The sequence below is a fragment of the Dermochelys coriacea genome, chromosome 22 (genome assembly GCF_009764565.3).
Source record: "Dermochelys coriacea isolate rDerCor1 chromosome 22, rDerCor1.pri.v4, whole genome shotgun sequence".
NCBI classification, from domain to species: domain Eukaryota; kingdom Metazoa; phylum Chordata; order Testudines; family Dermochelyidae; genus Dermochelys; species Dermochelys coriacea.
This window is the reverse complement of record NC_050089.1, coordinates 17,109,238-17,136,205: the sequence shown is the minus strand read 5'-3', so window position 1 is coordinate 17,136,205 and position 26,968 is coordinate 17,109,238. Positions and strand designations below refer to the sequence as shown.

Genomic DNA, 26,968 nt, shown 5'->3' with positions numbered 1-26,968 from the left:
TTTGCTTCTGCTGGAGTGTGGCTGGCTCACTATGTGCACCAGCCTGCTCGGTACCGGTGCTGCTCAGGACCATGGCGTACTGGAGCCCGGGTTCCCCTTGCCGCAGCGGGGCAGGAGGCTGTTGTCCTTGGGGGTGGCTGCTGTCACTAGAGACAAATGGGTGAGTCCTGCTCACCTGTCATGGGCAGCCAGTCTAGATGCAGGAGCTTTGGACCCAGTTCTTCCTCCTGGCTTGCAGCACAGCTTAACTAACTGAGAGCACCAGAGCTGGAGGAAATACAGTTCACCATCACTAACCTGTCTAGTCACCCTGCCTGAGCCCACTCACCCACGGGGTCATCTCAGCAGGCATTGGGACTGCTGGTGCCACAGCACAGAAAGCAATTAGGAGAAGCACTGGGGAGAGGGGGCACTTGTTTCGGTCTAGCTTCTACAGAAATATTGCCCAGTGGGTGATCTGTTTATTTCCTGTCAGGCACCGCTCTCTCCAGCACCTGTGGGTCATTGCGTCAGGAGAGCACTCCCCTCCACATGCTTGCCCATGTCAAATTTTGTATCTAAACAGATTCTTAGTGGGAAACCTAAACACAAATTTTTGTCCTAAAGCATCAAGAGGGTGTTGGCTTTAAAGGGACTCTGGCTACATTCCAAAGCAGCTTCTTCATGCTTCCTCCTCCCCACCTTCTGTCACCATCATTAATGGGCTGGGACCACTGTTCCCTCTAAGCTGTGCACGTGCACACAGATCCTAAACCCCGCACACATGGCGAAACACCACGCGCACAAAAATTTGCACAGAAGAAATTTTTTGCACACAAGGCCTGTCAAAAATTTGCACAGAAGAAATTTTTTGCGCATACGGCGTGTCAAAAATTAGAGGGAACATTGGCTATGACCCTACGTTAGAAAACTCTGTTCTGACTTTGCTTTCCAAAGGAGAACACACTGCTAGAGACTGTCACATCAGGGGTGCACAGGCTGCCTGGTCCCCATGGCTGTTCTGCACCAATCAGTGAATGAACATGTGACAGCTGTTACTTGGGTTGGGTCGTTAAGCTGATTGGCTGCCTCTCCTTCCCCAGTTGGGCATACTTAACCCCTGGCTGTTTGGGGAATATTTTGTCGACTTTTCCTTTTTTGTCAGAAATGACTTGTCACCGCACTATCCTGCTTCCCTGGGCCAAACGTGTCCCGGCTTTTGGTGCAGTGCGAAAGCCAGGGCACCAGATCCTCAGCATAGTGCCAGTGCATTTGTGCCAATTTCCACCAGCTCAGGATCTGGCCCAGTATGTTCATAGTTTGGGACCAGAGCATCCTTGAGTCTTGCCAGCCTGGTGCAGTCTCAGACTGTTGCCCTTACCGGCTCAGGGTAGGAAAAGGTCTGCAAAGTTAACCAGCTCCAAGCAACAAGTGCATGTCCTCTGTGTGCATCACCAAGGAAGGCAAGCATCTGCCTCCAGGCCTGCGGATCCGGGCAGAGTCACTGGTGTTCTGAGCTGGGGAAGCCTGGCTTTTGACCACACTGACAGGAGTACTACATTCTCTCTCCCATTCAGCTAGGTGACAGCTAGAACTCTTGCAGCATTTTACTGTTTGCACATAGTTGTTTAATTTGTGTCAGTGCTCAGTAGTCAAACGGCACTGGGGTCGGTGCTTGCCTCTCGTCCCAGGAGGCCGAGAGTGGGAAATCTTGGCAGCAAGAGGGGCCCTCTTCTTTAACCAGCTCTAGCTGTGCCTGCTCCATGACAGCTAGGAAGCAGATTTCCTTCCTCTCTCAGTATTTCTGGGCCCCGTTTGAATGCGCCTTGTGTTTCCTCTCAGTCATCTTTCGAGGGCCATAGCTCAGGGGAACTTCTGCCTGAGCCATATTACTGGGGAAAGACTCAGCTGAAATTTGTAACAGGAACATGTCCCCTTCTGACCCCTTCTGTTGCTTATCTTTTCAGACAGTGCCCAATGCCCAGCACATAGCAGGAGCTACCAGCATAGACATGATGAGTGTGATCGATTCCCGGGCCTAGCAGTTGGCCATGGGGTCTTGTAATGTGGCACATGGAGAACGTTTTGTACCTCCAACAATTTTGTCTTAGCAGCCACGTCCCAAAGTGCACCCATGCATTGCCCACAGCCTCGTCTCTCCCAGCAGAGCTACATAGGGGCCATGGAAACCGCAACCTCTGTGTTTGTGCCATGTGAGCTGTCGGAAGTACAGCTTCCCAGGCACCAGCAGGGCATCTTATTGGAAAGAAAGAGCAGGGCAGCTCAGTACGTTTCCGGTGGCAGTGCTGAGTCTGGTGAGACATGATGCCACCTTTAAATCAAGTAATGCAGGTAACGGCTCTTCCTCATGCACTTCTGTGTAAGTGGCAGATTCTAGCCGTGTGCCTGGGTATCACAGGCAGTCCCTCACCCCAAGCTTGTCCTCCATACTCCCTCCCAAGCTTTTCAATGGAGCCAAAGATTAAATCTCTTTAGTTAAGTGCTAGCTTAACTAAACAACCCTCCGAGCATTCCTGATGCTGCTGTGGGCTTTGGCCAAGCTCTGTATGCTGGAGAGTAAAACAAAATCTCCATTCTCTGTTTGTGTGGAAAAAACAGGCAGTGCAAACCTAACAGCTGCTGGTCTTCTGTCCTTCATAGGCTATCCCTGAGCCACTTCCCACAGCAGGGAGAAAGAGAACCAAACAGTGATTTGTCGAGTGGGAACACACACTGCTGGGTACATCTTCGACAATGCTAGGGATTGCAATAGCTTTTCTATCAAACAGAATCAAATAGATGGAGTTCATAGACCCTGCTATGGAGGCAGGAGGCCAACAGTTTTCTGGGCTTCCAGTGGGAACAGGCTTCTCCTAATGCTACTGGCACGTCTTTTAGGCCTGCTTGACTGTGTTATTTCCAAAGCAACATTCAGCAGCCACAGTAGTTTGTTTTTATGGGCTGCTGCTCTTTTTAAATACAAGAAAGTGGGAGGGGAGAGATTACCCTGGAGACCAGCCTTTGGAAATCTCAGAGTGTTCCAAGATAGCATACATGGAAGAGGGGCATGTCAGTTATTCTTTCTCTCTCCCCCATAGCTCTAGTTCTATTCTGTTCATGATGTGTATGTGCTGTTCCTGGCTCCTTAGAAGAAATGACCAAGTTCTAAATACATCTGCCAATTTCCCATTGCTCAGGTTTGGCAGTAGTTCTACAAATGAGGACTCTCCAAAAGAGCCAGATCTGTAGCTCTGTATCTGTAACCGGATCTCTGCTTTGCAAACCAGACTTCGATAACTAATTGGAACAATTAGGGGGAATGACAGGGTCTCCAAATGGAAATGGGGAACTTGTGGGGGGGGGTCCAAGAAAATGTAACAATGAAAGAGACCGTGATGAGAGTACAAGTTAACTAGCCACTCAGTTTGAATGCTGAAAAGTAAATGAGCTCGAGAAAGCTTGGTTCATTTCATCTCTGAAAACCCCAGGGGCTAGTGCAAAGAATCGGTGTTTCCAAACTAGAAAAGGCCACATCCCCATCTAAGAAAATGGTTAGACTCAGGGTACTACAAAAGAAATAAAATCTATAATGGAGCTTAAGTTTTCCTTTAAAAAATAACTTGAATTAATTCACGCTGGCTTGAAAACCACTGGTGCTAGAGAAAAAGAAACGCTAGTCAATTAGGGACTCTGCTATACTTTTCATCTTGGAGTGTGTTGTTTTCATTTTTATGTCCAGCTTCCTCCAAACCTGAGGAGCTAATTTTAAAAAGTCTGACATGCCCGTTCTCCTTAAAGGATGGCCTCATATGTTGATAAAACAGGCGCTACTCTTCAATCAAAGAGTCTGAATTGGATGCCTTTCACAGCCCAGGCATTACACATGATGTAGATCTGTCCTCTCTTTTTACAGTAACATGACCACTATTCCAATAAACCTGTGTCTCTGTTACATAGGGGCATATTAAATATACCCCCATCTACAGAGAATATTCTCTCCTCTTTGTGCCTTTTAATTGTCCTTTAATAGTATTGGAGTTAATGTTGACAGCCATCTATTTTTCAGACTATAAATGTTCTGCCGTTTCCGTTAATGGGAAGAATTTAATACAGTCTCTGGCATGAACTGCATCTTTGACTGACGTTTGTGGTGCTCGCTGTATTTTTTTATAAATTTTTTTTGTAGAACATATAGTATCTCAGTGCAAAGTGCAGCTGTTAGCAAATGCTTTGGAGTTGAACATAAAAGTCAACAAAGAAAGTACAGTTCTTGGCAAAGGAGAATGCAGTTATATCTCACTGTGAGCAGAGAGGGACAAATGTTTATGCCAGCTTGCCCTGTGCTTTGACCATAACCAAGCTTTAATTAGCTGATTTTATGGCATGATGAAGGACAGAATGATGGACCATTTGGAGCCTTCTCAAGTGAATTTTCTAAGTCTCCCTTCTTTACTTGCATCTTATCTAAGATACCTCTTACAAAGGCCAAATTTTGCTTGGTTACACACCAGTGTAAAGCCAGAATAAATCTGTCACCTTTATTGGAGCTAATCTGGAATTACACTGCTGTATCCAAAAAATCAAAACTTGGCCTGGTAGTTTTATTTTCTACCAAGCTATGACTGCTTTTACCTCTCTCCTGACTGATAGCTGCATTTAGGTAACTAGAGTTTTGTCCACACTGGACACTCAGGAAAGTTAATCCAAATTAACTAAAGGTGTGAATTTAAAGTAGATAGTTAAACTGCATTGAACCTCTGTGTGGATGTTCTTATTCAGAATTAAAGTGGCCTTAATTCTGTTTATCTTATTTCACTTCCAGATGGAATAATGGCCCTCAGTGCACCAATCTCTGCAGCTGGGCCTGTCTCTTACTTTGTGTTTTAAAAAGAAACCGCATCCATTTAATTTTAGCAGGGGAAGCATTAACTCTATCTAAGCTTCTGTGCAGGGCTTAATTGCCCCCAGCACCCTCCTTGGAGCAGTGCTAGACCAGCCCCCTTGCTTCAGCTGGCAGGAATCCATGGCTGATAGTCTTACAAAGAGACGGGCAAGGGTAGGGCAGGAGATGGCTGGTGCCTGCGCTCAGCCTCCAGGAGAGGGAGGCTCCATGGCAAAGATAACTCCTGCAAGTTTTAAGTTCTGTGGCTGCAGGATATGGTGGCCGAAAAGCTGAGCCAAACTGGCCACTAAGCGCTTCCCGGGAAGAATAAGGTGAGCTAAAGGGGGGAGAAGCTCCCTGTGTCCCATGTGAAGACTCAGTGCAGGACGGCGCCAGGTTGGCTGGGTGGTGACCACATGGTAATGACATGAGTGCTGCCGAGCCTCAGCCGAGGCCTTTGCTGAGTTCACAGGAAGCGGAAGGGCGGCAAAGGGGGCTTACCAGGGTTTGGTACTTCCAGCATAAGCTGCTGGGAAGTCTATGAAAAGCCAGTCCCCTTTAACCTGGGCGACGGAGGGGGATATAGCCGTCCTGCTGCACCCTGGGGGAGACTCAGCTTTCTGGGTTTGGAGAACTGAACTGCTGAGTCAAAACCGTTAGCAACTCTTGACTGGGGGAGTGAGGGGTGTTCAGCATGGTCCCTAGCAGGAAAAGGAGCTGCAGGAGCAGGGCAGGGCAGGGCAGAGCAGGAGGGTTGAGAGACGAGCATGCCTGTGAAGCTGCCATGGGGGTGGGTGAGTTATTTTGGGCAGAGCTTGTAGGGTTGAGAGCTGGAAGGTGGCTTGGAGCAATGGAGCGATCTGGTCCTGGGCAGCTAAAAAAACAGAGCAGAACTTTTTTCACAGTAGCAGTATTCGTCTGTATCTGCAAAAAGAACAGGAGTGCTTGTGGCACCTTAGAGACTAACAAATTTATTTGAGCATAAGCTTTAGTGAGCTACAGCCCACTTCATCTTGTTGTGCGACCAGTGTGAATCCACCCCTGTCATAAGCCAGGCAAGCCCTTTGTGGGCCAGCAGCTGCAATGCTGCACTCTCTTGTTCATATGTAGCACGGGGGGAGCACTTTGCTTGGTCAAAGTGCTGGGCAGACGTCCCCTGCAATCCTCACGCCCCAGCCCTCAGTTTAGGGCTGAAGAAACAATTGTGCTTCAGGTGTCCATGGCAAAGCTGCCTGTGGTGTCATTGGAGGAGCACAGTGTCCTCCTGCACCTGTCCTGTACTACGCTGTACGTACCTTCACATGCAGGCACCATCAGCCATCTGCTCCAGGACTCTGTCACTATGGCTCAGCACCTGCCCTGGCCACTTAGAGAGAAGTGAAAGCTGCTTCCCCTGGCTGGAGAGCCCCAGGGAGCTCAGCATGGGGTGGAAAGAATCCCACGAATAACAACAAGAGCCTGTGTTTAGCAGCATGCGCATCAGGCTATGCGTGGAATTACAAGGCTGAAGCTTGGCTATGGTAAGTGCCAGCCCAGTGCTGTGGTGTCCCCAGAATATGCTAGTCTGGAGTCTTGCCTTCTTGGAATTTATTCATCACAAATACAGAAGCTCTTGAGCCCCTACATGGCAACTGCCGGGCACTGCATATCTGGGTATAGGTGTGACACTCTGCACATTGGTAAGGCCCAGTGGCACCCAGCCAGAAACCTCCACTAAGCTCACTAATCTGAACCCTCTAAGTGCTCTACCTCAGACCACAAGAGTCCTTCCCCCTGGGAGCACTGACTCCTACCCCCATGGGAAACGAAGCAAAGAGGGCCTGGAACTGAGCCAGGATGTCAGGGTCCCACTCCCAGCTCTGTTGCTCACTTCCTCTGTGACATTTTGGGCCATTCACCCTCCTCTCAAGGGCTGAGTTAAGTCAGTGTCCTTTGTAAAGGGCTCCCTGAGACAGAAAATGATGGGGAGGTGCAATGTCCCACTAGTCAAAGTTTGCTTGTCTAACCTCCTGAAGGTTAATCCCTACAGCGGCCATACTCTTTGTCCTGGTCAGACCTTTCCTGAGCCAGTTGCTCCGTCTGTCTCCCTACCACCAGAGCCATTGTGTGCAGCACAACAACCTAGTGTGGCTGTTCCCAGACTGCCCATGGTTGCTTTTCTGCTTAATCCAGTGGTTTGACTGTGAACTCACAGGGAAATGTTTCCAGACTTTCCCATTACTAAATCCTGCCCCTTTGTTGTTGTTCCATTTCTGGCTGCGAGTGAGAATGACAAACCTTCTGGCAGCTTGGCCTGCCTGGCTGCAGCTTGGCGTGGGCTCAGCAACCACAAAGAACAAAAAAGTCCATGTGTGCTGCAAATTCCACAGGCGTCTGGAGAGGAGGTTGCTGGTGCCTTCCTGTGGCTGTTCCAGAGGAGATGGTAGGGTGGTGAACGGATCACACCCCAGCCTGCCTGGAGTTAATAGTGAGCCAAACAGCTCTGGGGACTGCATTTGCAAAAGTAGCCACTTCTTTTGGGTGCCCAATCTGAGAAATTGGAGGCCAGACATTAGAGGGTCTGAGTCATTGAGCGTCTCAGTTGGGCACCCAGTTGTCCCAGGTGGGGCACCCAGTCATTGGACACACTAGAGAATTCTGGCCCAAGTGCACTGGGGAGGGAGACACAAGCAGCAGTGAGGGGAGTGTTAGGGGCAGGGAGCCCTTTGGCCATTTTTTAACTCTCGTCATTACCAGTGTTTGCATGGGGGCAGGAGTCAGGGCTCTTGGCTTCTAATCTGAGCTCTGGAGCTGAAGCAGCATAGCTAAGTCCCATCACCTCCCTGTACCTGTTTCCACATACTTAAAATGAGGACTGTGTTTACCCGTCTTGGTGAAGTGCTTGGAGATTCTCAAGCAGCCGCTGTACAAGTGCAAAGCATCATGATTTATTAAAGTGCCAAAAGCCATAAGGTGTGTGTGAAATGGGAAGTGACTCCAAACAAAACTATCTGAAGCCCTCCTCTGTGTGTGTGTGTATCCGTGTCGTCCGTCCCTCTTTAAGTAGTGCCCTTCCTGCAGGAGGGCCGCTGCATTGTTCAGATACTTTGCGAAGCTCCTGTGAGGAGATGCCCAGCTGGTTGGGTTAGTGGCACATGTGCCAACGTTATTTTCTGGCCGGGCTTTCATGCTCTGATACCCACTCTGACGTTCCTTTGTACAACCGCTCCACACTTCTCCCCACTCACATGCTTTCTAGTCAGTTTCACGCTTCTGATCACCCGGGGGGGGGGGGAGAAACTGAGTGTCTAGGCTGGAATGCATGGCTAGGCTGGTGACCTGAGAGGGCAGAGGGTAGTATGCTAGCTACGGGCAGCGCGAAACATGCTTGGTAATCGCTGTAGCAATTAGCCCGTCCCTGAGGCTGAGACGTCTTTTTAGGGCAGACGTCTCAGCCCAATCGAAGGACTTGTAGGGTGGATGGGAGTTTGCAATCCTTAGTGTGCAAACCGGAGGAGGTTAATGGGTGACATGAGCACAGTCTATAAGTAACTACGTGGGGAACAAATACTGAATAATGGGCTCTTCAGTCTAGCAGCGAACGGTAGAACACGATCCAATGGCTGGAAGTCAAAGCTAGACCAATTCAGCCTGGAAATAAAGCGTAAATTGATAACACAGAGTAATTAACCACTGGAACTAAGTTGTGATGCATTCTCCATCACTGGCAGTTTTTAAATCAGGATTGGGTTTTTTCAATTTCTAGGCACTTGTGAGGCTGGTCTCTGGGCTGTGTAATACTGGGGGTCGGACGAGGTGATCAGAATGGTGCCTTCTGGCCTTGGGATCTATGAATCTATTAAATGACAGCACTGGCCTTGCTTTCTAGGTGTACAGCACCTTGCACTACATGACTGAGTTGCTCAGAGTCCTTGAGGAGTTAGCAGTCCTGTTCCCATTGAAAATCAGTGGGATTTGGGCCCCTTTGAAAATCCCAGTCTATGAGCACTATGACAAACAAATAATAACCCAGTCCCCCGCAAGCATGCCTGTGATGCAGCCATGGGGGTAGGTGGGTTATTTTGGGGAGCTGTAGTGGAGGGATAGACCACAGAGAGAAAGCCTGTTCCAGTGATTCAGGCACTAACCTAGGATTTGGGAGCCCCAGGTTCCATTCCCTGCTTTGCCACGGTCTTCCTGTGTGACCTTGGGCAAATCCCTTAGCCTCTCGGTGCCCCAGCTGTAACATGGGGATGGTCACCCGGCCCTGCTGCCCAGGGGAGCTCGGAGGATAAATACATTAAAGACTGAGGTGCTCACTTTGGTGATGGGAGCCAGACAAGTGCCATAAATGGGTAGACAGGCCCAGTGGAAGAACAGCCCTTGGAATGGCTGCACCCCCTGCTTCTCAGTGATGTGGCCCTTGTCAGACCAGGCCTCTGTGGCCTTGAAGTTGGTTCCTCCAACCTCTGAGCCCTTCCTCCCCATTTCCAGCTGTATCTCATGGTCCCTTTTATCTCATCTTGCCCGTGGGAGGTAAGGAGCCATCTTGGCTGTGGCGAAAGCAGAGGAGGGCTCAGTGCTGCAGGCCTGTCCAGGAAACGCCCTGGGAGCCCTTGTCTGTGTGAGCAGGGGGTAAATGTTCAGGTCGGCACCCAAACCTCTGTCTGCTCCTTTGAAACCCTGGGCTGGAAATGTGGCTTCTCGCAGGGTTAGGCCAATTCCCTGGCTGGGACTAGGGGTGCGTTCAGACGAAACATCATCTGAGAAAACCCCCAAGTGATGATTTGTCTTCCCTCGTTGCTTGGCTGAGGTTCAGCTTGAGCATTGGGCAAGTGGTCAGGAGCATTTGCTGGGCCCAGTCTATACCCAGGGCTTTTTTTATTGGATGTATTACAAGCAAGGTGTAGCCTTCATCGGCTGGTGCTGTAACGTGACTGGAGAGCGAGCCAGGGACATGTGGGTGATTCCTGCGAGCACAGACTGGCGTGCACGGTGGCTCACGCATCCTAAAAGCTCTAGCACTCTGAAGGCTGCATCTGACCGGAGACGTCTCTTTGGCTCTTTCTTTCAAGGTGACGACAGACTGGAATATGGAGAAAGGTACAGGATGCACCGAGGGTCACACAGGGACTTCAGCTGCTGCCCCCCTGGCAGCCGGCATGATTGCCTTGATGCTCCAAGTGCGACCGTGTCTCACCTGGCGAGATGTCCAGCACATCATTGTCTTCACAGCCACCAAGGTGAGAAAAGATCTCCTTCGAGATGTCCCCCCTAGTTCCAGCTGCGCAGAACCTCCAGCCCCTCGGCTTTCTCTCCTTGGCCCCTTTTGGCGAAGGCTCTAGTGCATGCTGGAAGGGTCTGAATGGGTTTGAAGAGTGAGCTCACCCTCTATCAATCTCTCCTTTCCCTTGACCCCAGTGGATGGATGGCTTTTCCCCTCGCCCCTTGTAATCACCAGGAATGTGCCTGAGGCAGACAGTATTCTCTGCTGTAACTGTGATAAATGGAGTATTTGTTCCATGCATTCCTGAATCTGCCAGGATGCAAATCTTCAGAGGTATCCAGGATGAGCCTGCGTTTGGATAGAACAGGAGCTGGGGTGGAGTAGGGCGGGGGTGGTGGAGTCGAGATGATATGCCTGCTGGAGTTTTTGCAATGGCCCCTAAAGTGCTTCGCAATGTGAAAGCAGAAAGACCTGATTCGTCTGATGCAGTCAAGGAATTCTGAGTCTTGGAGACAGAAAGAGTGGGAAGAACTCCTTTTGCAAACGTTACTGTTTGATCGGTTTTTATTCAGGTACAGCTCCCACTGACTTCAGGGGGAGTTTGACTGCAGAAGGAATGAGTAGATAGTGAATCTGAAAGAGGCATCAGGGGTTGGCCAGCAGTCAGGGTTTCTGTTGTACTTGGTGTGTGTGTGTGTCCTGCAGTTGATGTGACACAGCGAGATAAAACTTGCTTTGGCGCAGGGTAACTTTTTCCACAATTGGAGACAACTGCTGCCAAAGTACTCAACCCTGGTAAGTAATGGGACCCAGATCTGATCTGCCCCAACTCGCGCTGATTTAAATGATTGTATTTATTCCTTTGAAACTGGCCTTTAGACTTTCCAGGGGCTGCAATCTGGGCAGGGAGGGAGGAAGGGACCAGCTGGGATATTTCAGAGCAGAGGCATTTTTGTCCTTTGCGCTGTTTGTTTTTTTTTGAAGAGCTAGGAATCCTGGCTCGGTTGGGGCTCAGTTTAAATAAAGGGTGAGCTGCCCTTTCTAATCAGGCCCCATGGCAGAGCCAGAGTTGACTTTGCTGCTGTTACCATTCACTTCTGAGTCTCTTCTGCAAAGTCTGCTGGTTAGGCAGATGTAGCCAGGTTCCCCCAGGTTCCGGAGGGTGGCTTAGGTCTGCGTTTCCAAGGTAGGGCCCATAGGTATGTGTGCAGCAAGGCTAGGAGGGTGCTTCCTCAGTTCCCCCAGTCCTTGCGACCCTTGTCTTTGTGTAGCTGGATGTTAGCTCACCCTGCAAGAGGCAGGTGTGTCCCCCCCAGCTGAGTTGCTCCAGCCGATGTGGCTCCCTCTGGTTCCTTTTCAGTACGAAGATCGTCGCACCAACTGGGACACTAACCTGGCGGGCTTCAGCCACAGCCATGAGCACGGCTTCGGCTTGCTAAGCGCTTGGAGACTTGTAAACGCTGCCAAGGTAACTCATGGCTGCTGACGTCAGGCCCATCTGACAGGCAACCCTGTGGGCTCCCCCAGACACGCCCAGCACCAGGGTCAAATCCAGCCTAGCAACAGCTTCTTCCCTGTCTCTGGCTCCTGGTGGCCTGGCCTAGGTGTTTCCATAGTGCCCGTTACTGTGGGCGCTACCCGCTGCCCGGCTGGCAGGGTTGTGGCCAAGCCATCCTGTGTACAAGAGACAAGGGCAGAGGCTACAACAGACAGCCATTGGCCTGGGCCAGCGCTCCTCAGCCTCAGGACAGCCTTACGTCAACTCCCACCTCCCAAACCTCTCACTCTCCATGGCCTTCCCCTCTGAGCGAGCTTGGGCGACCTCGGGGCTCTCTTGAGACGGGAAGGTCCTGTCATTTTGGGGGAGCTGTGAAGTCCTTTGCTGAGGGTGTGTATGAAGTGTTTTCCTCAACAGGGCAAAGCTTCTCTAACAGAGACTCATGTAGCCACTCTGGTATGGTCCAGGGCAACAGAGCTCAGGATGGCAGTCAGGAGACCTGGGTTCTAGTTCTGGCTCTGCTACTGACCTTGGGCAAGTCACTTGTCCTCTCTGTGCCTCAGTTTCTCCCGCTGTCCCATTTTGTACCGTCTGTGGATGGAAAACCCTATATGAAAGCTATGTATTTTTACTGATAAATTGCAGTAATGGGGAGAAAAGTGCCTATGTAGAAGTGGTCCCTGCTTCGTCAGCAAGTCGGCTCCCTGTGCACAGTCTGGGTTAGAGCTGGCCGTTTTGATATGGTCAGGTTTGGCCTTTAATACTGTCTCGCAAACAAGGGAAATAGAGCCTAGACAAACCTACTATACAGTTGGTGCACAACTGGCTGGAAAACCCTACCCAGCGTCGTTATCAGTGGTTCACGGTAAAGCTGAAAGGGCATATCGAGTGGGGTCCCGCAGGGAACTCCTCAGTCTTTCTTTTCAATATCTTCCTAAATGATTTGGATAATGGCATAGAGAGTACACTTAAAGTTTGTGGACAATACCAAGCTGGGAGGGGTTGCAAGTGCCTTGTAGGCAGGGCTGGCTCCAGCGTTTTTGCCGCCCCAAGTGGCAAAGAAAAAAGAAGAAGCAGGACCTGCCGCTGAATTGCCGCCGAAGAGGGAGTGAGGGCCCGCCGCTGAAATGCTGCCGAAGACACGGACGTGCTGCCCCAATCACGGACAAAGTGCCGCCCCTTTCTATTGGCTGCCCCAGGCACCTGCTTCCTTCGCTGGTGCCTGGAGCCGGCCCTGCTTGTAGGAAGGGATTAGAATTCAAGATGATCTTGGCAAACTGGAGAAATAGTCTGAAATAAATGGGATGAAATTCAATAAGGAGAAATGCAAGTTCTACTCTTAGGAGGGAACAATCAATTGCACAAACACAAAACGGGAAATGACTGCCTAGGAAGGAGTACTGTAGAACAGGATCTAGGGATTATAGTGGCTCACAAATGAAATATGAGTTAATGTAATATTGTTGCAAAAAAAGCAATCATCATTCTGGGATGTTGTGAAGGAGCAGAGAGGCGTCTGCCAGGCACAGCAGGGGTTAAAGAACACCTGTGGGGTCAGCTAGCCCTGCCCTGCCCCCTCCCCCCCCCTTATACCTGCAGCCAGTGCCAGGCCTGGAGGGGGGAGAAAAGAAGGGAGCCTGGCTCAGTCAGGGGATGACTGATAAAGAGGCAGGAGCTCTCTGCATCTCTGCCTGAAGGCACAGATGCAACCTGCCTGCCAGCACATCCACGGCAAGCAAGCAAATAAGAGTTTCCCCTGCCAAGGGGAGTCTACTACCAAGCCCCAACTGTGGGGAAACTAGCAGGGTCATGCCCCAACCTAAAGGACTTGCATAGGGAGCAGCTCAGACAGCAGGTCCTGAGGGCTTCCCCCCCACCACAGCTGGGAGCAAGATCCATCTCCGCTGTCTAGGGGTCCGAGTGGCCATGGATTCTGATCCAAGACCTGAGGGAAAGGAGGGCAGGTCTCCCCCTCCAGCCCTTAATGATCTAGCCGCTAGGCTGCCCGGCCACTCAAGGCCCCTTCACAGGTGTATTATCAGGAGTGTTGCAAGCAAGGCATGAGAGTAATTCTTCCCATCTACTCATTGATTAGGCCTCAACTGAAGGACTGTATCCTATTCTGGGCCCCACACTCCATGAAAGATGTGAACAAACTGGAGAAAGTCCAGAGAAGAGCAAAAACGATTAACAGTCTAGAAAACATGAGCTATGGGGGATAAATTGAATAAAATGGGGTTTGTTTAGTCTGGAAAAGATATGACTGAGGTGAGGGACACAATAACTGCCTTCAGGTATGTGAAAGGTTGTTATAAAGAGGAGGGTGATAAATTGTGCTTATCCACTGAGGTCAGGAGAAGTAGTAATGGGGTTAAATTGCAGCAAAGGAAAAACTTCCTAACTGTCAGGATAGTTAAACACTGGAACAAATTCCCAGGGGAGGTTGTGGAATCTCTGTCATTGGAGGTTTTTCGGAACAGGTTAGACAAACACCTGTCAGCGATGGTCTAAATAATACTTAGTCCTGCCTCAGTGGAGAGGGCTGGACTAGATGACCTATCGAGGTCCCTCCCAGTCCTACATTTCTGTGATTTCGATGTGTAGAATGAGTTTCCATGCATTTTGCTCCCATTGGCCCTGCAGAACTAGCCCAGCCTAGGGAGTGGGAGTTGGATTCTAGTCTGACTCGTGTTTCAGCAACAGAATTATTCACTCAATTCCAGTGCAGCATCTGTAATGCTTGAGAAGAAAAGTGCCACGCTTGACACTCAGACCCCAGAGGGAGACAGCAGCACTGGCGGTTTAAAGACAATAAAATAATAAAAAAAGAAACATTGGCAGAAAAATTTGAGTAGGGTCATGGAGACCAGTAAACACAGACCCCCTCGCACACAGCCATGCTGTTCAGAGCAGAGCTGCACTTTAAACGCTCTGCTAAGCCTTATCCAAATCTGCCTCTCTCAGTGACTCCAAAGATCAGTTGCATAAAGATGACAAGACTGTGGCCTTCCTTGTAGGGTAAGTGAGACGTTGACTTTGGGGTCAAACTACAAGGATTCCTGCTGCACCACCTCACTATACGGCTGCTTTGGGGATGAAGTCATGAGTCCTTAGGCAAGTAGTGCAAACCTGCCCCTCTTTCAGAGCTCTATATATAGCCACAGGCAAGAGGCTTGTTTATGGAAGCCGTCGGATGTGATTCATGGCTCTGGGGGGGTGGGTTGTTGGCAATGCGCAGTGTTATGAGGCTGTCGCACCTTCTCTTTGGGCACCAAGCTTTGGTGACATGGCAGGACATCGCCAAATGGCAAGGGAACCCGGCATTCTCTGGAGGCAACTGCAGATCTCCAAGAGTTGCAGTCCTTGATTGTTTGTGTGTGTTGCAGTGGAAGGGGAGTGCTTATAGCAGGGGCCGGGTTCTATTCCATGTTCTGGAACTAACTCGCTGTGAGACCTTGGGCAAATCCCTTCACCTCTGTTTCCTCGTCAGTAACCTGCTCAGTAGCATGTACAAAAACAAGACCGCTCAGCCAGCCCACCTAGAGGGGGCACCAGGTGTTTGTGGTTTGCCAGAATCACACCTCCCCCAGAGTACCGTACTAAGTGGATTTTCTCATGTTAGTATTCTCAGGCTTGTCTCTGTCCCTGTAGTGCTCAGAGAGGGTATTTAGGTGTCCCTGGGTAGGTGCCAAAAATCTTGTTCTGCTGCCCAAGCAGAGCCCTGGGAATCCAGGACCTGGCTGCCTTTGTTAATGGCCAGGCTGCTTCAGTGACTGAGCAAGAGCAAATTTCACTTTCCCTGGAAGCACCCTCACAGACAAAGCACCTACTTTTCTCGGCCATTCCTGCTGGTTCCCCTCTTCCCAGCCACGCTGGCTGAGACGTAAGTCAAGTGACATGTCCCCGGTCACTCAGCGTGTTGGTGGCTGGGCTGAAAATGGAACCCGGGAGTCCTGACTCCCAATCACCTGTTCTAACCGATGAACCAGTGTTCCTTCTGCTCTTCAGTACATTCAGCCGGCCTTCTTTTCTAGTGTCACATGCCTCGACAGCTTCATAAACGCTCCCCGCTTCTCCCAGCATCCCCGGGAAAGGCTTCTGAACCTCAGGCCCCAGACTTAAGTTCCCACACTAATGTGCTGTAATGACTCACTCAGCTGTTTCTAAATAATTAACACCACGTCTGTGAACTGCAATAGATTCATTATTGATGAGCCCAGCCGTGGAGAGACTTGTACTTAAAGGGTTGTGTGTTAATGGCTAGGAAGAGCAAGGGTCTGGGGAGGATTTGGATGCTGCAGGATGCCAACTCTTCCCCCATCTCTCCTTCTACAGATCTGGGAATCTGTCCCATACTTAGCGTCGTACATGAGCCCTGTTCTAAAGGAGGGCAGGACCGTCCCCCAGGTCCCTCAGGCATTGGAAGTCACCTGGAATGGTAAGCACACCATGTGCCCTCTGTGGGGCCCCGTTCTTGTCTCTCAGGCAACCTGCGTCCACACGAGAGGAGTACAAGGCCTTGTAGACCTTCAGGTCACCAGCTCAAATCAACAACTGGGTGATGGCAACCAAAAGTTGCCCTCGCCTGTTGCCTGCTGGCCAGTGTGAGCTGAGAACGGGCCCTAGAGACCCAGCTCCCCGCAGGGGTGCACCACAGCATGGCAGGGCTGGGGCTCAGGGGCTGGGGTGTATGTGCAGGGCTCACCGTGTCTCCTGGACTGTCAGTCCTCTGCCTTTCACCTGCGCTGAATTCACCTAATAAACCACCCAAAGCATCTGCCTGGGCAGAGATCTCCTAGAGTGTAACAGAGGGCAGCAGGTGGTGTGAATGTGTGGAGAGAACATCATCTGGTGAAGAAATCGGAGCATTCGGGGGCAAAGGCCCATAGCGGAGAAATTGAGGGAGCAGCAGGGATCGGTTTTCAGCGATGCTGGGAAAGGAGCTGGAGATGATGCCGTGGGGAAGATAGGAAAGCTGTTCCGGGGTAAGGCTCTCACCCCACAGGCAGGTTGTTTCTCACAGTGAAATAGCTGGTGTTGGGAGTTGCCCTGTTAAGGGGTAGCATCATGATGAGCATCCAGGCAAGGTCTGTGTGGGTGCCTGGGGGCTGGAGCGATACATGCTGGCAGGATGAGAGTGCCCTGCGTCACTAGAGGGCTCCGGCATGACCAGGGAAGAACTGATCAGGGTGAGCTGTCAGGGGAGCTTGGGACAAACCCAGGCTGCAGGCCAGTCATTTCCAGGATCTCAGGTCCCAGCGGGGTAAGAATGGGCAGAATTCTGCAGGGATGCGGCCAGAGCAGGGGGAGCCGAGCTGGGAAGAAAGGAAGCCAGGGCTAAGGTAAATGTGCCTGCATCATGCTGGTCAGAATGTGGCCCTCGGAGACCTCCAGCCAGATCTGCCCCCGCACTAGGCAGCAGCTGCCAATCTAGGGACTGCCCGTCCTAGTGTGTGGGTCTGTGCAGGCAGCCAGTGCTGGGATCTGCTGGTGGTGGTGTCATGCCACTGAGGATCCAGGATCCCCTCATTGCCTGCTGTGCTGTTTGTTTCTGAAGGGTGCTAATAAGCAGTAGGGCTCCTTCTCGCCCATCTCACTGGAGACGAGAGCAGGATGAAACAGGGAACCCTGGAGAAATGGGGGAGGCAGGATCTCCTGCTGGGTGTTCGCTCATGCAACATCTGTGGGGTTGAAACCAAAGCAGCCCGAGTTCTCCCCTGCTGGGCGCTGCACCATGGGAGGGATGCGGTGCTGAGAGGCTGGAGATGGTGCCAGAGCAGAAGCCTATCCTGGGGATGGGACGGACGGATTGGCCTCGCGCATAGACTGACTATGAAAGAGTTAAGTATCCCAAGAAGCCCGATTCTTTCCTTTCTTTTTGAGACTGCTGCTGCTTTTGTTTGTTGAGCTGCTTCCTCCCCCTCCCCTCTCCCCTGCGTAGGATTAGTTTAATAAATTGATGTCTTTGGAAAGGCAGACAGGCATTAGCAGGCTCTTAGGGCAGGGCCCGGCCTGGCCCGGCGGGGGCTGGGCTGCGGCCCGAGCTGCTCAGTTGCCTTTGACCATTTTAGGTAATGTTGCAGCTCCTGACTTGGCTGGCCTCTGTCAGCATAAACAAGGCCCCTCTCCGGAGCTGCTGCGAGTGGAAGGAGAGGCCCAGCAGCAAAGCTGAGCCAATGTGGTGCAGCCTGGGGTTGCGGGGCTTGTTTTCCTTCCCATACCAGGAGCCCCCTTGCCATGGGCTCACTGGCCAGATGTGCTTGTGTGTTTTAGTCTGGCCCTCCTTTCCTGCTCACCAGCCACCATCCCCTTTCACTGTGTTTTGCCTTTGTGCATGATGGGAAATTCCTTCTGCATCCACTGAAATGACTGGCGTTAGCCACGGCTCCCCAGACTCTCCAGCAGGGGGCGAATATGGGCTTAAACCCTTGGCTCGCCCACTGATCCCGGGAGTTCATCCCATTCATGAGCCTGGTGGGAGCAGCAGGGCACAGAGGAGCAGCCCTCTTTGTCCATTTCCAGTGCCTGCTGGTCCCTGAATTAGGGACGGGGGAGTCCCTATTACAAGCACTGCCGAGTGACTGACCTGCCAGATAGCTCTGAATCCTGGTGCTGCCTCTGGCTTCCACTCGCACCCTCTGCTGGGCAGGGAGCCCCCTGCTTTGAACCCACTGTATCAAGCCCCGGTGAGGCGCAAGCTGACTGAATGATTTCCCCCATGGTCACACAAAGGGTGACCTCCTCGTCAAGGATTAAACCCCAGGGGCCTCCAGTCTCCAAGTCCTGGGCACTAACCGCTTGGCACAGGATGGGTCACAGGGCAGTGAGCAGAGAAGCTCATCTGAATGGTTTTCACAGCTGCTTGCAGTTCGACAGAGTCCAGCATGAAAGCCTGAGTTGGCCATGACCCACTATTTGAAGGTCTCCCTGAAATGACTTTGAAGTGTCAGTGGATTTGCCAGTAGACAGGTGTCCCCATCGCAACTCCCCCTTCCGCCCCAGCCCTGGCCCTTGGGGGTCTCTCCAGGCCAGGCCTGAGGCACCTGGGCAGGAGCTTGCCTGGTTAATTTTGTGCCAGCTCTGGGGGGGAGTAGGGGGATGAGTCCATCCCATGTCCTTTCTGAGCACTGAATTCACACACCAATGTGAAGCGCAGAGACCTGGCTGCCCAGTCCAGGGAAACGTGAGTGTCAGGGGCAGTCTCTGGAGAGACCTTTTAAAACCGCAAGAGAGAAACTAACCCTGATCCTGGCAAACAGGAGACAGGGTTGGTTTTTGTTAATGGAGTCAGGTTTGTTCTCAGACTGTAAGGCCCTTAAAGCTCATGGTTAGGAAAGAAAAATAAGGCAGCTCTGGCAGCTCTGAGAGCGTTGCCCTAAAAGGAATTCTAAGTTGAAAGTGCAGCAGCAAACAAGATGCTGGGAAGTGCCAGAAGAGAGAGACTTGGGCGAAGTACGTCGGAAGGAATGCAGGCTCTGCATTCCACCCAGGTGCCCTGGGGACTCACCCGGAGACTTAACCCTTCAGCGCAGGCATAAAGGGAGACAAACTAGCAGCACAGAACTGGCCTCCTAGTCACCACACACGTGAGAGGCCTGCGTTGCTAAGGAAGCCATGTGTGAAAGCAGCCAAGGAGAGTCCTTAATGCACCCCCTGGTCCTGTAGCTCAGGAATGGGCTAAGGAGGCAGATGCTGCCCGCCTGCTTCCTGGCTGGGGTGGTTCTCGAAGCTAGAGCTGGCCACATTGTTTGGCAAATAGTAATTTTGCCAAAAAATGCATGGGGGGCACTGAAACCATTCATGAATTGTGGCTGGAAAAAAATGGATTCTCTCTCTCGAAAACATCAAACTAGTTCATTTCAACCCTTTCAAAATGGAACATTGGGATGTTTTGTTTTGAAGTTTAACTATATTTATTTAAAAATAAACAACAGAAAAGGATGAAAAACACCTGAAAAGGAAACAACTAAAACCTGAAAATAATTCATTTCTTCTCAGGGTTTGGTGGTGTTTTGTTTTCATTTCATCTGAGGTGTTTTTGGATGCAAAATGAAATGTTGTTTTTCTTTCAGTGAGAAAAGTAAAACATTCAGTTTTGCTTCAAAATGAACCAGAATTGGGTTTGGATTTTTTCGGTTTGGCCCCCAAACTGATCAATTATTCGCTCAACTCTGTTAGCCACCCTTAACTCTGGTTGAAATCTGCTGTCAAACTCTCTAGCTGATTATACGGTTTCTCGTTGGTAGCTCCTCTGGGGAGGCAGTATTGACTAGTGGTTAGAACTGTGGACTGGGTGTCCGGACTCCTGGGTTCTACTCTCAGCTTCGATGCTCACTCACTTGCCACTTTAGGCAAGTCACTTACCCTCCCAATGCTTCTGGTTCCCAAGCTTTATTGGGAATAAAGATGCCTCTAGCTCACAGGGAGGTTGTGAGGCATAGTTCACTGATGTTTGCAAAAGGCTTGAAGATCCTTGGGCGAAAGGCACCAGCAAGGGGCAAAGGATTATTATTGCAGTTACTGAAGATTGAAGGGTTCTTCTTGCAGCCCTGAACCTTCACATCAGCATCCTCCTCTCCCTGCTCTGGAATTCGCAGTCCCTGAGTCAGGACTATGTGGAATTTTTGTGGTAAACTGGCCTGTCAACTTGAATTCAGCCCATCTGTTCCAAAAGCAGAGTGTGTCACAGTGTACCTAGGGACGGGGCATTTGAATCCCTGTGGGGAAGGGCTGGAGCATTCAGCATGCAGCCAGGGCTGGGAGCTTGTGACATGCAGCATTTCGCTTTGACTGCAAGGTTAGGGGAGCTGAGCTTTCAGCACATCTGACTGTAAGAAGATGCAAGGAAGCTTCTTGTCATGGCATTAGCATCACAGTGGCACACGCAGCCCTACTAACTTCACAGCATAGGCACATGGACTATTTCAGAGAGAGAAAAGCATAGATCCAACTCAGGCCATCTCCTGGGTTTTGCAGGCGCAGTTGACATGTTATGGGATATCAGAGAAGCATCCGTTCTTTTGTATACAACATTTCTATTACTTGCTGCCACTACTTTCCTCAGTAGTTATCCGACACCATAAAACCCCTATCCCAAATCTTTTTTCAAATCTGCAATTTCCTGTCTTTGCTGTATATAATAGCCAAAGTTCAGCAGGAGTCACTCTGCTAAATCCACAAAAAGAAAAGGAGGACTTGTGGCACCTTAGAGACTAACAAATTTGAGCATAAGATTTTGTGAGCTACAGCTCACTTCATCGGATGCATTCAGTGGAAAATACAGTGGGGAGATTTATATACACAGAGAACATGAAACAATGGGTGTTACCACACACACTGTAACCAGAGTGATCAGGTGAGGTGAGCTATTACCAGCAGGAGAGCGGGGGACGGGTGCGGGGGGGAAGGGGACCGTTTGTAGTGATAATCAAGGTGGGCCATTTCCAGCAGCTGACAAGAATGTCTGAGGAACAGTGGGGGAGAGGGGAAATAAACATGGGGAAATAGTTTTAACTTTGTGTAATGACCCATCCACTCCCAGTCTCTATTCAAGCCTAAGTGAATTGTATCCAGTTTGCAAATTAATTCCAATTCAGCAGTCTCTCATTGGAATCTGGTTTTGAATTTTTTTTATTGCAGAATTGCCACTTTTAGGTCTGTAATCAAGTGACCAAAAAGAAAAGGAGTTCTTGATTGAAGTGTTCTCAGACTGGTTTTTGAATGTTATAATTCATGACATCTGATTTGTGTCCATTTATTCTTTTACGTAGAGACTGTCCGTATGTACATGGCCGAGGGGCATTGCTGGCACATGACGGCATATATCTCATTGGTAGATGTGCAGGTGAACAAGCCTCTGATATTGTGGCTGATGCAATTAGGCCCTATGATGGTGTCCCCTGAATAGATATGTGGGCACAGTTGGCAACGGGCTTTGTTGCAAGGATAGGTTCCTGGGTTAGTGGTTCTGTTGTGTGGTGTGTGGTTGCTGGTGAGTATTTGTTTCAGGTTGGGGGGCTGTCTGTAAGCAAGGACTGGCCTCTGCTAAATCCAGTTATTCTGCTTTGCAAAATTGTGCAGAGGAAGGATTTGTCTTTGGGAACAAAGCATATCTGCAAAAACTCCTAATGCTGGAGGGAAGCTCTGACCAGGTATCACCTGTGTATCTGTTTAGGACAAACTTCCTGCATTGGTGGGAAGACAAGCATTGCATTCAGGTGGCATGAGAAATTCCCACTGGAGCGCCCACAGCCCAAGCCACACAAGCCAGGTGTGAAAAGGCAGTGTAGTCACCACTGAAGGACCACAAGCCACGGAGCTGGGTGTACAGCCCCCTTCCCCTGATGGTGGGAGGGGACGGAGAACCCCTTCCCAGGCCTGACTGTTTTCCCACAGCTGACATGAGTGGCAAGGGGCTGTTAACAATGAAAACGGATCAGTCCGTGGGAAGTTGAGACACTGATTGCAGAGCTTGGTGCCCAGAGCGCCCGGAATTCGAAACCAAAGCAATCTTGCTTCACGTATGGGCAGTTGGCAGAGAGTCTGGGTGAGAGGTGTCTAGCATGTGTCCTGCCTACTTGTCACTCCATTGTGCCAATGCAGCGAGGGGCTGTCTGAGGGGAGTGGGGAGCGCTGATTGTGTGTGTGTCCGATTAACCAGCCCGGTGACACCCACACGTCTTTATTTGTTACCAGTCACAGCGACTGACCTCACCTTGTCTGGCATGAAGACCTTGGAGCACGTGGCAGTGACTGTCACCATAACCCACCCTCGCCGTGGCAACCTGGAAATCAAACTCCTCTGCCCCAGTGGCATGGTGTCCAAGATTGGGACCACCAGGAGCCTGGACTCGTAAGCAGCGCAGAACTCTGCTGGTGGGGGCCGCAGGAAAGGGTGGGATGGGCTTGGGGGGAAGTGATGGGTGACTTCCCAGGTGCTATAAAGTCTGTGGGTCTGGAGGTGAAAGAGGGGACTGGGTGGACCATATGCATCAAGGGCATTTCCATGTGGGTTATTGGAGAGAAAGGGGGTAGTTGAAAGTCATGCACATAATACAAGGATAGCACCTTATTAGCTCAGGAACTTCTGTCCCTATGTGAGACCCCGGCCCTTTCCAATCCCATCATTTAGAAGCCCGCAACGTACTGCTTTTGCTCCATGGGTGGGGAGGGAGAATTTCCCAGGATCTTCCTAATTGACTCCTAGCCCGCTCCTGCCCCATATTAACACAGACCTGCTGGCCGTGGAGAGCTCCACTCCAAGCCCCCCAGAGCCCAGCAAGTCCACTGCAGGTTTCATAGATACTAAGGTCAGAAGGGACCATTCTGATCATCTAGTCCGACCTCCTGCACAGCGCAGGCCACAGAATCTCACCCACCCACTCCTACGAAAAACCTCACCTATGTCTGAGCTATTGAAGTCCTCAAATCATGGTTTAAAGACTTCAAGGAGCAGAGAAGCCTCCCTCAAGTGACCCGTGCCCCATGCTACAGAGGAAGGCGAAAAACCTCCAGTGCCTCTCCAATCTGCCCTGGAGGAAAATTCCTTCCCGACCCCAAATATGGCAATCGGCTAAACCCTGAGCATATGGGCAAGATTCACCCGCCAGATACTACAGAAAATTCTTTCCTGGGTAACTCAGATCCCATCCATCCAATATCCCATCTCAGGGGATTAGTCCTATTTACCTTGAATATTTAAACATCAATTACTTACCAAAATCCCATTATCCCATCATACCATCTCCTCCATAAACTTATCGAGTAGAATCTTAAAGCCAGATAGATCTTTTGCCCCCACTGCTTCCCTTGGAAGGCTATTCCAAAACTTCCCTCCTCTGATGGTTAGAAACCTTCGTCTAATTTCAAGTCTAAACTTCCTGGTGGCCAGTTTATACCCATTTGTTCTTGTGTCCACATTGGTGCTGAGCTTAAATAATTCCTCTTCCTCTCCTGTATTTATCCCTCTGATATATTTATAGAGAGCAATCCTATCTCCCCTCAACCGTCTTTTAGTTAGGCTAAACAAGCCAAACTCCTTAAGTCTCCTTTCATAAGACAAGTTGTCCATTCCTCGGATCATCCTAGTAGCCCTTCTCTGTACCTGCTCCAGTTTGAATTCATCCTTTTTAAACATGGGAGACCAGAACTGCACACAGTATTCTAGGTGAGGTCTCACCAGTGCCTTGTACAATGATACTAAAACCTCCTTATCCCTACTGGAAATGCCTCTCCTGATGCATCCCAAAACTGCATTAGCTTTTTTCACAGCCATATCACTTTGGCAGCTCATAGTCATCCTGTGATCAACCAATACTCCAAGGTCCTTCTCCTCTTCCGTTACTTCTAATTGATGCGTCCCCAACTTATAACTAAAATTCTTGTTATTAATCCCTAAATGCATAACCTTACACTTCTCACTATTAAATGTCATCCTATTACTATTACTCCAGTTTACAAGGTCATCCAGATCCTCCTGTATAATATCCCGATCCTTCTCCGAATTGGCAATACCTCCCAGCTTTGTATCATCTGCAAACTTTATTAGCACACTCCTACTTTTTGTGCCAAGGTCAGTAATAAAAAGATTAAATAAGATTGGTCCCAAAACCGATCCCTGAGGAACTCCACTGGTAACCTCCCTCCAACCTGACAGTTCGCCTTTCAATAGGACCCGTTGCAGTCTCCCCTTTAACCAATTCCTTATCCACCTTTTGATGTTCATATTGATCCCCATCTTCTCCAATTTAACTAATAATTCCCCATGTGGCACGGTATCAAACGCCTTACTGAAATCTAGGTAAATTAGATCCACTGCATTTCCTTTATCTAAGAAATCTGTTACTTTTTCAAAAAAGGAGATTAGGTTGGTTTGGCACGATCTACCTTTTGTAAAACCATGTTGTATTTTGTCCCATTTACCATTGACTTCAATGTCCTTAACTAATTTCTCCTTCAAAATTTTTTCCAGGACCTTGCATACTACAGATGTCAAACTAACTGGCCTGTAGTTACCCGGATCACTTTTTTTCCTTTTTTAAAAATAGGAATTATATTAGCAATTCTCCAATCATTTGGTACAACTCCTGAGTTGACAGATTCATTAAAAATTCTTGCTAATGGGCTTGCAATTTCAGGTGCCAATTCCTTTAATATTCTTGGATGAAGATTATCTAGGCCCCCCGATTTAGTCCCATTAAGCTGTTTGAGTTTCGCTTCTACCTCAGATACGGTAATATCTACCTCCATATCCTCATTCCCATTTGTCATGCTACCATTATCCCCAAGATCCTCTTTAGCCTTATTAAAGACTGAGGCAAAGTATTTGTTTAGATATTGGGCCATGCCTAGATTATCTTTAACCTCCACTCCATCCTCAGTGTTTAGCGGCCCCACTTCTTCTTTCTTAGTTTTCTTCTTATTTATATGGCTATAGAACCTTTTACTATTGGTTTTAATTCCCTTTGCAAGGTCCAACTCTACTCCACTTTTAGCCTGCCTCACTTTATCCCTACATGTTCTGACCTCAATTAGGTAGCTTTCCTTGCTGATCCCTCCCATCTTCCACTCCCTGTATGCTTTCTGCTTCTTCTTAATCACCTCTCTAAGATGCTTGCTCATCCTGCTTGGTCTACAACTCCTGCCTATGAATTTTTTCCCCTTTCTTGGGATACAGGCTTCCGATAGCTTCTGCAGTTTTGATTTAAAGTAATTCCAGGCCTCCTCTACCTTTAGATCCATAATTTCTTCAGTCCAATCCACTTCCCTAACTGGATTTCCTTAATTTTTGAAAGTCAGCCCTTTTGAAATCAAAAACTCTAGTTGCAGATTTATTTTTGTTAATCCTTCTGTTCAGTTTGAACTGAATTAGCTCATGATCACTTGAGCCAAGATTATCCCCTACAACCATTTCTTCTATGAGGTCCTCGCTACTCACCAAAATTAAATCTAAAATGGCATCCCCTCTAGTCGGTTCAGCAATTACTTGATGAAGGAATCCATCAGCTATCACATCTAGGAAAATCTGAGCCCTATTATTATTACTAGCACTGGTCCTCCAGTCTATATCTGGGAAGTTAAAGTCTCCCATGATCACGCAGTTTCCATTAGTATTTACTTTATTAAAAGCATTAAAAAGGGCTCTATCCATATCCAAATTAGATCCCGGAGGTCTATAGCACACCCCAAGCACTATCGTAGGAGAGGCTTTACTAGTTATCTTTCCCAATGTAATTTTTGCCCAGACGGACTCTCTTATCCATTGCATCGCTTCTTATTTCTTTACATTCTAACTCATCATTGATATACAATGCTACTCCACCACCTTTACCTTTGATTCTGTCTTTCATAAACAGCACATACCCTTCAATACCTGTAGTCCAGTCATGACTACTATTCCACCATGTTTCTGTTATCCCTATAATATCTGGTTTCACTTCCTGCACCAGTAGCTCTAGTTCCTCCATTTTGTTACCTAGGCTCCTTGCATTGGTGTGAATCCAGACAGAGCCGTTTCTGTCCATCTCTCGGGGGAATGCAGGGAGTGGGAGGGTGTTAATTAGGTGCAGCTCCCAGGTTCCTGGCCAGTTCTGAGCACCACGCTTGGTATGAGCTGTCTCTGGGCTCTGTGTCCCCAGTGAACAGGGCCGGCCTCAGAGAAAGCAGCACAGGTAGGCAGGCAGCATGGGCCGGCCCCGCTCAGCTGGGTTGAGCTGGTACCAAGCCAGTGTCCTTCTCTCACCATCCAGGGTAGAGTGCGGAAGCTCATAGGGCAGTACCCAGACCACCCCTGGCCTGTGGGTAGAAGCATTGCTGTGGCTGGCACCTCTGCTCTTTAATCTCCACGCTCGTGCCTGATGGCTCGCGCAATACACTCTGCATTGAGGCCAGGGACGCCTTGGCAGCCAGCTCCTGATCTCCTGGCCATCTCGTTGGGACAGAAACTGTTTGCAGACCCGACACCCAGACATAAAGCGCCCAGTGGTGTGTTCGCTCCTTATGGGGTATTTTTCTCCTCCCTCTTGCAGAGATCCCAATGGCTTTGCTGACTGGACCTTCTCCACGGTGCGGTGCTGGGGGGAGGAAGCCCAGGGCATGTACAGACTCATCATCAGGGATGTCGGTAAGTCCCTCCCTCTCTGGGAAACAAATGGTCCTGGGCCCGTTGTCAGCTTTCGTTTTTGACTCTTGTGTGTGTCGGGTCCTTGCCCAGTCCCAGAGCCTGCAGTCTCCTCCTGCCCTGCAAGGTGAATCTATTGACTGCTGCTGAGTTCTTGGGGGGAAAGGCCCATTCCCTTCCTGCAGGACAGGTGGGGAGTGCAGGCCCCAGGGCTGGATGTAATCCAGGCAGGTGCTATATTAGCTGGTCTTCTACAGCTTCACTTCCCTGCTCCTCTCTCCACGG

At 49.7% G+C, this 26,968-nt stretch overlaps 1 protein-coding gene across 2 annotated transcripts in view; it reads left to right on the top strand.

Moving 5' to 3' along the window:
- The window catches only part of PCSK7 (proprotein convertase subtilisin/kexin type 7), a 58,475-nt gene that overhangs the window by 24,952 nt on the left and 6,555 nt on the right, over positions 1-26,968 (top strand). Inside the window, exons 9-13 of one of the 2 annotated variants that reach the window (XM_038380694.2) lie at positions 9,916-10,083; positions 11,428-11,535; positions 15,901-16,003; positions 22,261-22,417; positions 26,592-26,686. In XM_038380694.2, the coding sequence (XP_038236622.1) occupies positions 9,916-10,083; positions 11,428-11,535; positions 15,901-16,003; positions 22,261-22,417; positions 26,592-26,686 (631 nt within the window). The remainder of the gene's footprint in view (positions 1-9,915; positions 10,084-11,427; positions 11,536-15,900; positions 16,004-22,260; positions 22,418-26,591; positions 26,687-26,968) is intronic. The other variant, XM_038380695.2, reaches the window with a different exon arrangement.